The sequence below is a fragment of the Harpegnathos saltator genome, unplaced genomic scaffold (genome assembly GCF_003227715.2).
Source record: "Harpegnathos saltator strain DR-91 unplaced genomic scaffold, Hsal_v8.6 scaffold61, whole genome shotgun sequence".
Taxonomy (NCBI): Eukaryota; Metazoa; Arthropoda; class Insecta; order Hymenoptera; family Formicidae; genus Harpegnathos; species Harpegnathos saltator.
In genome coordinates, this window is record NW_020230438.1 from 541060 (window position 1) to 556067 (window position 15008).

Here is a 15008-nt window from a genome sequence, read left to right on the forward strand (position 1 = left end):
CGAGGAAAAACGATAGAGATGTTTTTCTATTCAAGTGCCAATTCTAATAAAAATATTATTGTTTCTATACATGATAGGAACATATTCCATTTTCACACCGCATAATTACAATATGTATACAAATTCACTGACTATATTGCCATACGAACAAGTGTGAAGCGCGATGTGCGTGGGACGTATGATGCATGTACAGGGACGAATATTGTCTTCTTCTTCTTCTTTCTTTCGCGCACTCCAACTTTTGGCCGCGATATGTATAATAATAGCGATAATAGTAATAATAACATTGTCTGAACGTGGCGTGCACGATCAGAAATTTAGATGATAGACGGACAAAGCGAGTTATGCGCCGTTAACGAATAAAGCTATAAATGTAATAAATATTACTGTTACTTCTAAAACACATGATTGCTACGATTGTGAGCCGTGTTGCAAGTATTGCTGCGATTCTCTCTTGACTTTGCTAAATCTCTTGCATTTCGCACGTGAGGCAGTGTGGACGACGCCAACGAGACGAAGATATCTTCAAAACTTTTGTCAGAAACATTCAAACACATAGATACGTATATACATTCCACTCCGCGAAGGAGCCTCGACTAAGATTTTGGCACTACTGTCATGCAATTTTCTCTTCGTTATATTGCTTTGCATTTCATCGCGCACGTGATCGCTTGTCGCTTGTGATTGCTTACCGCTCTCTCCCTTTCACTCTCTCTCTCTCTCTCTCTCTCTCTCTCTCTTTCCCTCCATGTCGATTTCCATCCCATTGTTTTAGTTATTGCTTGGATATCGTAGTTCCGCTAGCTACGACACAAATGCACACGCAAGAGCGTGTAAATAAGCCTTTATGTTAGCACTTACATGTACATTCAATTGATTCAATTATTGGATATCGTGCAATCTTGGATTTTTCGTCCATAACCAAACGACTGTATTCTCTTATCGTTGTAACTTTAACTGAGACAATGATCATGATCCCGTAAAATTATAAGGGGCGTAAAGATAAAGATAAATGTTTCGCATTACCCGATACCGCTGTTTTGCATTACTTGACAAATCTGACACTACTTATTACATAAACCAATTACCGTTACGTTACGTTAGCCGGATCGCTTACCTCCTTCTCATCATCAACTTCGTCCTCATCGTCGGACCCGTGTACGGACGCAGCCGGTGTCGTATGGCGCGAAGACAACGGCGACGGTGGTTCGCTGATCGGTCGCGGATAAGTGAATCGACCGACACCGCCCTCCGCGTACTCCGACTGGAGCTCCGGATACACAGTGATCAGTGCTTTGATTCTCGCTTGACGATAATACTGGCGACAGAAGAAAGTAAAGAATCAGAGACGCGAATTAGAGGGGAAGAACTGAGAGCTGAAAAATAATGTGGAATGAGAACATGACACACACACACACACACACACACATATATATATATATATATATATACATATAATTATATAAAATTATCTATGATTATAAATAAATTGTACCATACGAACCATACATAAACATTGTCTCCACGTGATTACAAATATAATTATGCACAATTACACACACACACGTCCACACATGGATCAAAATGCTCTGTTGAATGGAGAGAGGAAAAAATACTTTTCTTCTTTTGCCGGGAAGATAGAAAAGAGCAAAACAGAAGAGACAGATTCATGGCTGGAAGGGGAAAGTACGAAATGCGGTAATAGTGTGTCGCCTTACAATGCCGAGATTACGCCAGTCGAGAAGGTCGCTGAGACGCTCTGTGCGGTTCCTCTGAATGATGCGCTGCCGACGACTGAGTCGCGCAAAGTCGAACATGTACTGTGCGAGCTGTTGCACGCTGTTCTCCAGGCTGATGAAGCGTCTGTCGACGATGTAGATGCCGTAGCTCATCGGGTCCGCTATGTGCTCCTGCATGAAGCATCCGAAACCTGACAGATTCGTCGTGATACTTGGAATGCCCATAACCGTGCATTCAGCCGGCGTGTATCCCCACGGCTCGTAATATGAGGGGAACACGCCCAAGTGGCAGCCCCTGACGAACTCCTCGTAGTCGAGGCCAAACAGCGGGTTCGTCGACGAGAGAAACTCCGGATGGAATACTATCTGCAAACGACAGATAATAATATATGTCACATTTTTCTGATACGCCATCACAGACGGAAAAGTAGCAACACTTTCTTTTCTTCTTAACGAGTTGCAACGCATTCCAATATGAGTTGATGCAAGTATGAAGATTTCTCTTTATCGGTAATTCTTGGAAGAGAATCTCCTTTCATTGGACATTCGACGACGCGTTTTGATTTTTATCGAGGCAAGAGTGTTGTAAGAGTCTTCTTTTGTACTTTTCGACTATATGTACTTTGTATATTATATAAATATATAGAAATCATACCATAGGACGACGAAATATCTCGAAATATCGCTGTCCTTTGATACTTTTTATACATTCTGTACAAGTATACTCTATATATATATATATATATATATATAGAGTATATAAAGTTGTATATTATAATTACATTACAATGTATAAATTACGTATCATGTACGATTTATATATATTAGATGAATAAGTATGTAGAGTCTTTTATATTACACGTAGAAAGTATGTATGTACGCAGTATGTATGTAAATACACGTACACGTACACTCATACGCATACCTTGACACGATCGTGGACGGTGTTGAAGAGATTGCATCTCCTAATGGAATTCAACACCGGATCGTTATAGTCGTCAATAACGTTGTGTGTCGTGATAGGTGGTAATCCATTCCTCTGGAGCGCGTAAAGACACCTACGGGAGGAAATAGGAAATTAAGCGTGAATCGAGATTGGAGTTACGAGAAGGAGCTACGTTGGTTACATTGGCGGACCGTTTGATCTTAATAGTATCCTCTTTCTGTAACAAGTCTTCGGCTTCCGGCATACGACCAGAAAGGCATAATTCGTACATCCGTTTTCCTATTTTCTGTTGTATATCGTTAATGGTATCTCGCAAGGATTTCGTTACCTGAGAACGGTAATTTTATAAGATAGATATCAACGCACGATCTTGTCGACTGAAAGGATATCAACGTGTTTTCTTTTCTTTTTCTCTACTAAGCTGTATATATCATCGCAATGACTCACTGCGTGGCCACGGAGAGATTCGACGTTAAAGTTATTGGTTCTCGCGGGAAAAATGAGGAAAGCGACCACGGTCAAGTCGGGCCTCGACGTTTTCAAGTAGTGGTTCAATCTGGCCAAGGCTTCGATGAAGATATCGGCACCCTTGTTCCCAAATTCGTACCGACCGGCGATGAAAAAGTACAGGGTTTTATCCAAGTCGAAGTCGTAATGTCTGCAAGAAGCACAGGCACAGCCGTGAGATTCAGCGAGCGTGTCGGGACACGAGGTGCTCCGTGAAGACGACGAGTCTTCCACGGAGAAAAGAGAAGAGAAGAGAAGAGAAGAGAAGAGGAGAGGATAGGACGGGAGAGGAGAAAAGGGAAGAGAGCACGTCGCGCGCTTCCGATACGAACCCATAAAAGTGGCCACGCACGAACTCGTGTATCTTCTCTTTGCTGATAGCGTGTAAATTCTGAAATTCGTGCAGCGCCGCAAACTTCTTCACATTCAGCCCGTTCGGCGTGATAATGTCCGGTTTGCGTTTGAGCAAGTGCTCGGCCTCGAAGCCGGTGATGTCGGACACCGTCGTGAACACGTGCGCCAAGTGCGTCGCCGCGCGTTCCATGCAGTATCTGTGATATATCTGTCGCTTACCAGCTTCCTCATCGACGCTGAACTGCAAGAAGAATTATCAGGCATCTGGGGTGAACACGTGGTGGATATATCTACCTTATCCAGATTGTTGTAGAAGTCGGTCTTTCCGGCGCAGAGGTATCTGCCCAAGAGGGTGGCGTGAGTGGTGAACACCGTGGCCACGTCCACGTGTCTCGTTCGCAGAGCGATCAGCCCGACACCAGCTTGCCACTCGTGACAGTGCACGACCACCCTCGGAGCGATGGATGAGTACCCTTCCGCCGCCTTTCTGTGTTATCGAACAGGATCGAACAGCAAATTCGGGGTTTTTATCTTGCGGGGTTTCATGGCGCGATCACTTATGTCGCTTGTCAGTCGCTTTGGGGGGAAAGTTCGCTTCGATTTTGCGAAGTTGGACTTTGTTGCGAGCAATGAAAACTGTTTCGCGATTAATAATCGTCGCCTTTATACACGACGCTATTTGGCCAGTAGAAACAACAACTGACGATAACATTGCGTCGATGTTGTCATTTCTCACTCGACAATGGAACTGTTGTGTTTACAGACTCTGCGTACATTTACATCGCTGAGTGAGAAATCGTAATATTTATTGTTAGTAATTTTATAATATCAACGCTCGACCGTGTCGAGGATTTGGTGGACTGAATCGAATTTTTGGACTGGCCTAATACGTATGATTTTTTATACCTAAACTCGGCGATGAATTGGCAAATCAAGTATCCAAATATAACAGCGTCATTAGCTTCGATGTCGAGATGGGGTATACCAAAGTGGCAAGTGTCCCATAACTCCTGTTTATACTCGTCCAACTTCCAGGCGGCGCTCCCGATGTCGAACAAGATGATTTGGGGATTCCCATCCACCAGCCAGGTCCCCGTTATCACCTCGAAGGTTAACACTTTATGAAGTAACGAAGCGATCGATTGTTTCGTCTCGTACTAATGTACTTCCAGATAGCACAAGACGAAATATCTCGAGGATATTCCAAGAGATCTTTCAGGATATCCTGAACGCATCCAGGATGATCCTCATATTGGATCAGTGTAAAAGTTCAATTCAATCTTATAGTCAAATCTGACCTTATTGCATTATTTTTATTCACAAAAAAAGAAGTGATCGGAAGGAAGAAGCTCACTCTCGAGGGAGATTTTGCAGTTTGAATCGAACTTTTCGACTGACGCAACTTCCATTCGGCTCTCGCAACTTTCATCAATTGTACAAACACTGATATTGAGACAAATGTTGCAGGTAGCATTACAGGGAACTACCGCGCACCGTGTGTCCTTGAATTATATTTGCCACGCCTGTGGCGGATGGCCAAAACACAACTCTTGGCCATCACCGTGAGCGGCCGTCTCTGAGCGCCGAATGCTCGATCATTGATCGATACTGGCAATGAGACTGATGGGTCGAACACGACGATCCAGGACGAGCCCCAATGCGAGACTCACTTTGTAACCTTGATCGCGCATCTTCTGCACCGTTTGATTGAGAGGATTGTGCGGCAGGAAGTCGCTCTCCTCAACCTCGGTGCGCGCCGAGGTCTCCTTGTACGGGCCAATCAGACAATATTGATCGCCCATTTCTTCCGTCGACACGTAGGCCTTGGACCTTATCACCGTATAGATTCCACCGACTGAAAGAAAGTCACAGGTCGCGCATGAGGCTGAAGAGCGATCGGAGAGTGTCGGGACAGTCAAAAAGTCTGGCTCGGCTTCTGAGTGAAATTTTCGCTTCGCTTCGTTCATAAAGAAAGAATTCATTCATCAAACGAGCGATCCTCCTCACTGCCTTTCACGGTCTTTCACGCCAACGTTCTGATGACACTCGTAAACAGCACGAGCTCTTGAAAGACGTCTCAAAAAGTGGCAAGTCTTAATCCCCGAGTAGGCATCGGAAATTCAGAGAATTATTTGCGGATTAAAGATTATCTGCGAATCAACGAACATCGATTTTCGTTGCTCGATTCGTGCCGAGTCGGTTCCAGTCTTCAGCCCGCAATCTTCGATCTCCATTTGCCTACTCTGACATGACCTTGAGACGTCCTTGAGAAGTTGGCGCTGCCTGCGGACTGCGCATTGCAGAGAGCGGCCGGTTGTTCACCGCAGACAGAAGCTCGAACGGGACTTTGCGAATGATCCAACACATGACACTTATAGCGATACAATAACAATGCGCGACATCGCACCTTTGTTGGCGGCTTCCCAAGCGACTTCGAAGTTCCACCGATTCTCATTCTGGGCAGTGTAGCCGCGGTCCATAAACTCGAACAGATCATTGGTACTGTCTATACGGTAAAATCGTCTGGAAGCGCGCTCCCTTGACATTTTCTTCGCTTACTCTGCAATCTACATATCGATCATTCTCAGCGGTCAGTCGGACTCGAGCGAAGCGGAATCTGAGGTTTTTCGAGGTTTACGATCTCGCGCCGCGCGTCTCGGTCGCACCGCGATCCGATGATCTAATTGCACCAATCGTCCTGATCTAATTACACGTCAACATTTCGCCGTCACATTCGCTCTTCCAAAACGCTTTCGCCGCTGTTATGTGTCAACCCGTTCACCGTTCACGCGTGAAACAATCTGTTTGGCTCGCAATCAAATTCCGCGCGCGCGCGCGCGGTTCCATCTCCAAGTATAATCGATGCGATTTGCGTACTCAAGTGTCGCTGCTTATCTGCGAGTCAATTTGCAAAGCGGGCGAGGAAAACGAGCGCGCGCGCCACGCGATAAACAGGCTGCTCTTACTATAATCAGTCACATAGAGACACAATTTCTTCTTCGGCGTGCGACCACGTGCGTCTCTCGCCCGGAACGTCGGATTCGAGTGTGTTGAATAACAGGTGCGAGGGAGGGGGAACCTTATCTGTATTATCGGACCGCGCCGCGGCTTTCATCATCATCATCATCATCATCCTACGGCAAGCACGCACCGTGGCCGGCGAATTTATCTCCAATCCGAGGGTCAATAACATTTCCTATCGCGTAAAGCCCATATCAGATTAAATGTTAAAAATAGAGAATAATGAATGTGTGGATTGTGGGATTCGTTGACGATTCGACCGATTTTTTCGAGGACTTATTTTTCTTTTTCCGAGACAGACAAAGTTCAATCTTCAGTTCGGGAAAAATCCTACTTGGCTTGATACGGGCTTTAAAAGATCTTATCGGAGAAAAGAGGATTACTGATTAGAGATTAAGACTCGACACGTCGGCTGATTTCGAGACTCTGTCTTCTAATTCTACTATTCCATAATTCCAATAATTGGATTTGAAGACCTTATCGGAAGAGAGAGAAAATTATTTGGCAGAGATAAAAATTCACGTATAATTAACCAGCTTTCGATCCTCCAATACTTGGCCTCCAATACAGTCGGCTTCACGGTCGGTTCACTGGACGCGAGGGAGGATCGTCGTCGCGTCGGGTCGTCGCCTCGGTCGATTCCGGATCCAAGCCGGAGTAGGATCGTCGACACGCTCGACGGCCAGTGTAATCGGATTTGTACCGTCCCGAAAATGCGCCTCGTCGTCCCGGAGGCTCGGTCGCGCCGCACGGAGTCGGTCTATTTTAATTATGTTATTCAAGTTACGTGGCGCGATGCGACGCGACAGGACGGGACGGGACGGGACGGGACGGCGAGGAAAGCGAAGATACGTTCTCCGGGCGCATGTCACACGCTCGCAAGGTCAAGAGCCTCCCCATACTCCGATTCTCGCCGAGAGCACGCTCTCTGCCGTCGCCGTTCGATCGCCGGTGCCTACGCAAGTCGAGCTTGTTTTCACTCACCGACGTTCCCGACGTACTCGTGGCTACAACGCGCCGGTGGCGAGGAGAAGAGGACGGACCGTCCGCGGGACTGACTGCTGTCTGGACTGACACAGGAGGAGACACCCGGCCGACTGGAGCGCGCAGTTTCACGATCAGGTTCAAACGAAGGTCACCACGGACTGAGCGAGAAAGGTCACAAGGGCTCTCTCTCTCTCTCGCTCTCTCTCGCTCGCTCTCTCTCTCGCTCTCTCTCTCTCTCTCTCTCTCTCTCTCGCTCTTTCGCTCGCTCGCTCGCTCGCTCGCTCGCTCGCTCTCCTTCCCTCTCTCTTTCCTCCCTTCGCGGTGCTCCGCGGTGCTCGCGCGCGTACACTTCGAACTGCCGCAAGAGTACAGCAGGCCTGATAAGAGCGCATGCCGTGTCGCTCTCGCTGTCGTAACGACTGATGGCACGTGATCCCAGCCGAGAGAGGGAACGAGCGCGAACCGACCGACCGAACCGACCTGACTCTCTGCTGTTCGTCCGGTCTACGTGTGTCGTCCGCGGTTTCGAGGCTCGCCGCACGCGACAGTCACGTGGTCGTCAGGACTATACACGTGGTCTATTTGTGGCAGCGAAAGGTGATAGTGAGTGATGCTGGGGTTTGTTCCCTCTCGAAGAACTTCCTGAGCCGTACTGCACGTGAAGTGCACCTAAATAAGTTAGACTTATTTTGTTAGACGTATATTTTGTTTCACTCTAGTTTTTACTGCAGCCAATGTGTTCAGAAAGGTTCTTGGAGAGAAAACTACCCTCTTGGAGAGAAAGACTGACTTCAGCTAGACAATCCAGATTTCACCACCAATGTCAGCTGTCTAGCTAATATTACACAAAAAGTATCTAGATTATTAAATGTTTGTATTAAAAAATTGTAAAGAAAAAGACAGATTTTTACGTGCCAGTTTCCAGTTTATTTGAAAACTTTCAAAAGTTTTTAAATCAAATCTAAGGATGAGGGTGTGAGAACGACAATCAAAGATCAATCACCAACATTTCTAAAATTTTCTCTTTAGAATGCCTTTTTCGTATTTTTTTGTAGGAATAAGTTCTCGACGTGAGAACTGAAAGATGAGGTTGAAAATTGAACAATCGCCATTTCAGCGTCGACAGCTGAAAGGAAATTTGGCACCCTCTCTCTTTTTCTTGTTAGATTCGTATCTTCCACGTGCGTCATTGTTTGTTCCTTGACTTTGTCATACGATTATATTTGATACGCGGTATACGTATAATTACCATTAATATTAATCAAACGAATAATATTATTTTTATGATAGTACGTTAATCGTGTTTATGTATTTGCGTTCTGTTAAATATTAGTTGAAAATCGAATAGCCTAGTTAAGTTTTACGTATCTTTCAGCATAAATACTTACGACTCGCTGTTGCGAGTAGCAATACTTAAAATAAAATTGACGGTCCCTGCCTGGCTTATTATGGATTTGTACTACGACTTTAATTAAGGAAAGTGGTGACTCATAGCGGAAATTTCGGAACTAATTCGCAAGGATTACGCTAGAAGTGAAGAACTATCCATACTGCCCCATCAATAGTTATCAATAGTTTGCAGTGTGACTAACGATTACTATCTATCGACAGTTTGTAATGATTCCGTATTTCCCATTAGCCAAAGATATTTTGGCTAAGAAACTAATCATTTATTTTAATTAAAAAATATTAGAGAAGACACCAATGTTTTTGGCTTTAAATTTGTTGTTCGTCTCTCTGAAATGATTTAGCCAACTTTAGTAAAAATGCGTTCTGCTGGGAATGTCTGTCTCACGGGAAGCAGTAAATTGTGGTTTGAGTCTCAGTTAAATTTTAGGAAAGCCATTAAAATATGGTTCAAGTCTTGGCTAAAATCAATTTTTCAGTCGAGATTCGAACCACAGTTTCAAGTCTCGGCAAAATTGACCGGCAATATTACTGAGTTTGCCGGGTAATCTGCATGATATGTTCCTTGAGAGAAGATAAAAAGGTAATGAGTGTGTGCGTGTGTGTGTGTGTGTGTGTCTACCTGTATTTGACCGATATCATGTTTCATTATTCTATTAATCACTATTTTACTGCGTGCGCTTGATATTAACATAATCTCACGGAATGACCGCTTTCGGACTTCCCTCCATCATGGACAAAACAGTACCACAAAATTCTGGACATTACTTCTTAGCCTCTGAAAAAAATACTAGTCATTGGCTAGGTTTTTACGCCTACAAAATGGACTACGCCTACAAAATTTACGCCTACAAAATGGATATAGAGATGCTTCGAAATAGAGCTGCATAGAAAATCGCCTCCATGACCGCTTTCAGGCTTTTTGATATTAATAATAATAACGAAACTTTTCTTTACCTAATATTATGATATTCAGTGATTTCATTTTTCACACTTCTCGATACGCAATCACGCTACGTGATTCGTTCACGATAATTACAGCTCAATGCACGTTTATTTGCACGTCAGCATTGTACAAATTTTGCAGAAAATACAAATCTAAAAGAGAGACAATATTTCTTATTAAGGTTTACCGAATGTGTTATTTTATCTTTCTTTAAAGAAGCATTTTACAGGAGAAAAGCTCGTATAAAGAAAAATCCACGCAGGATTCGTTGACCGAAATGAAATTTCGGTCAGAAATTGACATTTCAGGACGCAGCTGCGCAATGGAATTTTTCTGATTTTGCAATGAAACTCGGGGCGTCCCGGTTTGCTTCTTTTCCTCTCTTTTATTCGCTTGTACACCTTTTGCCTTGAATCGTCGATTTTCTTTAGACGTCGTACGGACGCACGCGCGCGCGAGAGTGTCGTTAACTTTCTCCACGTGCTTTCTTTGTCTTCCGTTTCTTTTCTCTCTCTCTCTCTCTCTCTCTCTTCATAAGTAATGATTACACTCGCGCGTTCATCTCGACTGCGGAAAACCAGTCTCTGTGCGCCTCGGAAATACATACCGGAACGCAGCGGCGTCGAGCATCTGTCGCCGTATCAGGTGCTAGGCTGCAGAGCGAGAGCGAGAGCGAGAGCGAGAGCGAGAGCGAGAGCGAGAGCGAGAGCGAGAGCGAGAACGGGGTCACCGACGGCGGATTCATGAAGTACGATCCGAGTAAATTGGAGGATTGGGAGCTCGGCGACATCAGTAATTGCGGCTCGAACGGGCATCTCTCCGCCGAGGTACGTTTACAACGCGTTGAAATCGATATTAAGTTGACGCCGTGGCGCGCTATTTTTCGGACGAGGAAACCAATCTCTCTCGGGGAGCGCGAAATTTTCATCTCCCGACTCACGGATCGGATAGGAATCGAACACACCTAGGAATTTGCTCGCGCGAATGAGAGAAACTTCGATTTTTACGCTTTTCAATTTTCGACGCGCGACGTTTCCCGCGCGAAGGAAGTAACGGATCTCCTTCGTCGTATCTGTAAAATCTCACCTGTATCCTCCGCGCAACGATCATCGACCGAGAGAAGCAACGTCTCGTTTCTCGAAGAAGCGTGCTCGCGCTTATCTTCGTCTATTCATAGCCGGACGTGTGGGATTGTTGCGAAAATATTATCACGCGATATTGTTACGCGCATCACGCGCATTGAAAGATTCGCGGCAAAGTCGGCTTTCCCGGTTGGAGGCCAATTTATGACTGAACGACACCCTGAGCATCTCGATCGCGACGCGAAGAGCTTCATTCACCTTCAACTTGATGATACGATTGTAATCTTTAGTCGCGCCCGATAGCCCCGAAATGACGTAGAGAGAATCCATCGACTTTACGCGCGAAATCCTATTGCAATCACTTTGCGCTCGGGAGCGTCGAGTAAAATCCGAAGAAGACGGTGGCACGAGAGACGAGGCTCGATTCGCGAAAGAAGTGACGATCAATGAAATTCCTCTCCCTATTTACAAGAAATCGTCGGCTATCGTAAGCCCGACCGCAAGCGCGCTCGCCCGTGCGAAAGCACGGCTCCCTGTACCTACGTACTTATCCCTATACCTACGCTCTTGAATTCTATCCTGGTCGGTCGAATAATCGTCCGGAGTGTAGAAGGTATCCAACTATCCGCGTACGTGACTAGTTAAACCGCGGACGTTCCATTTGGCAGATACGATCGGTGGGTCGGTCCTGCAGGAACGGCGCCGTCATCGGGGAATCCGATCGATCCGACCAATCGAGGCTGATCTTCGGCCGTAGCCTGTCGAACGAGAGCGAGCCCTACGAGACGACGATCCGTACGAGTCGGAGGAGCTGCGTGCACATTCCGACGTAACGAACAAGTTAATCAGAACGTTATCGAAGGAAACGTTGCCGCAGGAAATGCCGGGCAGTCGGCGTCTTCGAAGCTGGCCAAGGATACGACCGACAAATTGAAGAAGGATTGCCAGGATCAGCAGGTGAAGAGGTCCAGCCGCGACCGCCGAGCCGAGGATCAAAGTTCAGATAACCCGGATAACGATCATTCGACGTTCACTGAAGATCATTCATTGAATGACGAGGCGACCGAAGGGAGTAATCTCAGTTCGATTACGTCGAGCCTCGCCGAGCTGGAGACGCCGCTCTCTCGGACGCTCGTCGGTTGGAGAGAGAAGACCAGCCCGATGAAATGACCAAGCGGCTGGTCCGACCAGCGACGGTAAACCGACTTTGAAATTCGTGAAGAAGCTCTTCGAGTCGTAAGATCGTGTCCGTGGATCGACGGAACTGTGATGGATCCAGTTCGGCGAGCGATGATGACGTCCCAGTTGGTAGGATATCCGACCGAGCACAAGACGGACAAGCGGCTGCCGTTGGAACGGATCCTCCTCGGTGACACGAGGTCAATAGCGAAGACGCGGAAAATGTCATTTTGCACCTGAGACCACGACGGAAGTCGGCGGGGTGAAGAGCGGCCGCAGAGCCTATGAATACACACGGCGCGACCGCTGCTGATTCGAAGAATTCCATCGTCAGGTCGGATCAATCAAATCAAATTCGCACCATTTTCGCACATTTCATGGAGGACATCGATAACAAGGCCAACGAGAGCTCCATCGCCCGAGACGCGCCCGTGAAAGACCCGTGAAATTATTTCCAAATTTGGAAGACGCAGTCGGAGCGATCTCTCTCTGCGCCATCACAGAGAGAGAGAGAGAGAGAGAGAGAGAGAGAGAGAGACGGAGGAAATAGGAGTTCGGGCTTTATAAAGGAGTTCATCAGAACTGTGGAAAGTTAACTCAAAGATCCACGTCGCAACGACAGACTCATTTAGTCAGGTTCAGGTCGCGCGATCCTGTAATCTTCCCTCTATCGCTATCATGATATATGAGAACGGGGGGGGGGGAGGGGAAGGAGGCGATATGATCCCAAACAGCTGTGTGCCATGCGAATGATACGTTGATACGTTCAATCCATTAATTCGTCGTCTCTGCGGGCTTACAACCATTGGTGTATAATTAACAAAAAAAGAGATGTTTAACAAAAAGCAAAACTAAGAAATAAACATTACGGATTTACGCAGAATAAATAAAAGTAATAGTTAAGGAGATAAGTGATATAACATATTTTCTTGTTTCACATAATTTCCTAATTTCTTTCTTGCGTTGAAAAGTTCGATAGGAATTGGAGATTAGAAAGAACGGTGTAGAAATATTTAGAAGTCTTATATACTATATTCCATCTATATTTCAACAAAAGATCGCTTCTGATCGATGGCAATTATCAAGCTCTATTTTCGATAAGAGGCGTCAAAATACAAGACTATGACGTACCGAAAATATGTCGCTTGATAATCGTCGATCATGTTGCAATCAATATTTATACTGCATTTCTGTTCGATTCATATCTTTGCAGAAGCGATTGCAGAGTTAGTTGCGCTCGTCATAACTGGGAGGCACTGTAAATATCATTATCAACAAAGTCAACGAGCAATTTTTTCTCCAATTGCTGCATTCTGCGTCCGAATAAGGGCAGACAATTCGTCATACTGATCTATATGTTGATGTTACACTCTATATAAAGTGCGTTGTCAAAGATGAGAGATAAAAAAGAAAAAGAGGGAAGCGAGGTTCTCCCCGCTGATGACAATGAGCGTGCTTTTATTTTTCATCCCAAGACACCACGTCGGGGGAAAGTGGGATTTGAAAAATATTTTCCGTGTCGTCCAAAAGAAATCAAATTGTTCCGTAGATCATGCGGAGAGGCAAATATTTTCCCACGTAAGCAAGCGCAATCGCGGGAACAAATAACGAGATCACTCTGCGAATTCTTGGCGAACGTACACGCGCTGTGTGTTGATGTTGAATATTTTTCCCGGCCGTTTTCCTGCGTACAGTAGCATTAAGTGCGTCTGGATAACCTTGGATGTACTCCAAGGAAGTCACGAAAATTCCCTCTTACTTCCCCCTCTTCCACTCTTTCTCTATCCGTTGAGCTCTTTCTGCAACGAACCCGACGCGCGCTGTTTCGAAATTCCTGCAGTTCACGGAATATCGCAAAATTACTTTGCTCTTGTATTCGAGATTATCGTCGTCACTCCGCATCTTTCACGGTGACGTATTTAATTGCAAAGTTTATCGCTCCGTCAGAAATCACTATCGTACACGCACGTACATAACTCCGCCGGATTCATATTGTTTCTAATGATCAGAGAGACTAGTAAAAAAACGTTGTATTGTAAAGTTTTAGAAAAACGTCCACCGAGACACCATTCACATATTCCACACGAATAGTCCGTCGGTTTTTAATCTTCGCGGGTCAGCATGCAGGGCATGATCCGCGATGAGAAGTTGTCGAAGAAGGAGAAGAAGAAGAAGAAGAAGAAGAAGAAGAAGAAGAAGAAGAAGAAGAAACGAGAAGAAACGAGAAAACGCGGATGGCACAGAAGTGGAAGGCGAAGTTTTTCATTATGGCCGAGCTTTGTGCGAAGACTCGTGTCGCACTTTAATCTCGTTCGCGTTTGAGGAACTAAGTTTTTGCAACACACACACGTACATATAGCGAACATCGACTTCGCGACGAGGTGTCTGATCATTATCGTTGTATAGCTGAGACTATGTTATGCGCGCAAGTTTCAGTTAATAAATGAACGGGATAAAGAACGTTATGCAACAACTCCCGTTTCATTTACTTCTCTGCACCGCATTATATCCCAAACAATTACTTTGCTGTTCCGATACGTCTTGTAATACTATTAGAAAAGAAAATCATCGTTCGGCGCAATAGATAAAATGAGAAAGGACACCATGCCCGCCGTATTCCGGACTCTCTCTCTCTCTCTCTCTCTCTCTCTTTATCGAGAGAATTCCTAGATGCACACTCGAAGTTTTCTTGTAATTTGTTGCGCTCCTCCGTTGTTATTAGAGTTATTACACTCGTGAGATACGACAGCAGCTAGCGCCGATGATGGTCTGAGCTTTCCTCGATATCGAGGAAACTCCACCCGCGGAGAAGATCGATTTTTCGTTCACGTCATTATTTT

At 45.5% G+C, this 15008-nt stretch overlaps 1 protein-coding gene across 3 annotated transcripts; it reads right to left on the bottom strand.

Annotated features, from left to right (window-relative positions):
• Window positions 1-35: 35 nt before the first annotated feature.
• Window positions 36-7796, bottom strand: GlyS (glycogen [starch] synthase). Of its 3 annotated transcripts, none has more exons than XM_011140234.2 (12): window positions 7552-7796; window positions 5954-6113; window positions 5217-5401; window positions 4453-4649; window positions 3841-4033; window positions 3525-3787; window positions 3133-3343; window positions 2877-3013; window positions 2665-2797; window positions 1719-2105; window positions 1118-1318; window positions 36-804 (listed from the first exon to the last, which is right to left on the bottom strand). In XM_011140234.2, the coding sequence occupies exons 2-12, from the start codon at window positions 6090-6092 to the stop codon at window positions 772-774; spliced, it is 2079 nt and encodes a 692-aa protein (XP_011138536.1). In that variant the 5' UTR covers window positions 6093-6113; window positions 7552-7796; the 3' UTR covers window positions 36-771. The 3 variants fall into 3 exon arrangements, with proteins under 3 accessions (XP_011138536.1, XP_011138539.1, XP_025160255.1); XM_011140237.3 differs by lacking the exon at window positions 7552-7796 and adding an exon at window positions 7101-7330; XM_025304470.1 differs by lacking the exon at window positions 7552-7796 and adding an exon at window positions 6513-6899.
• Between the last annotated feature and the right edge of the window lie 7212 nt (window positions 7797-15008).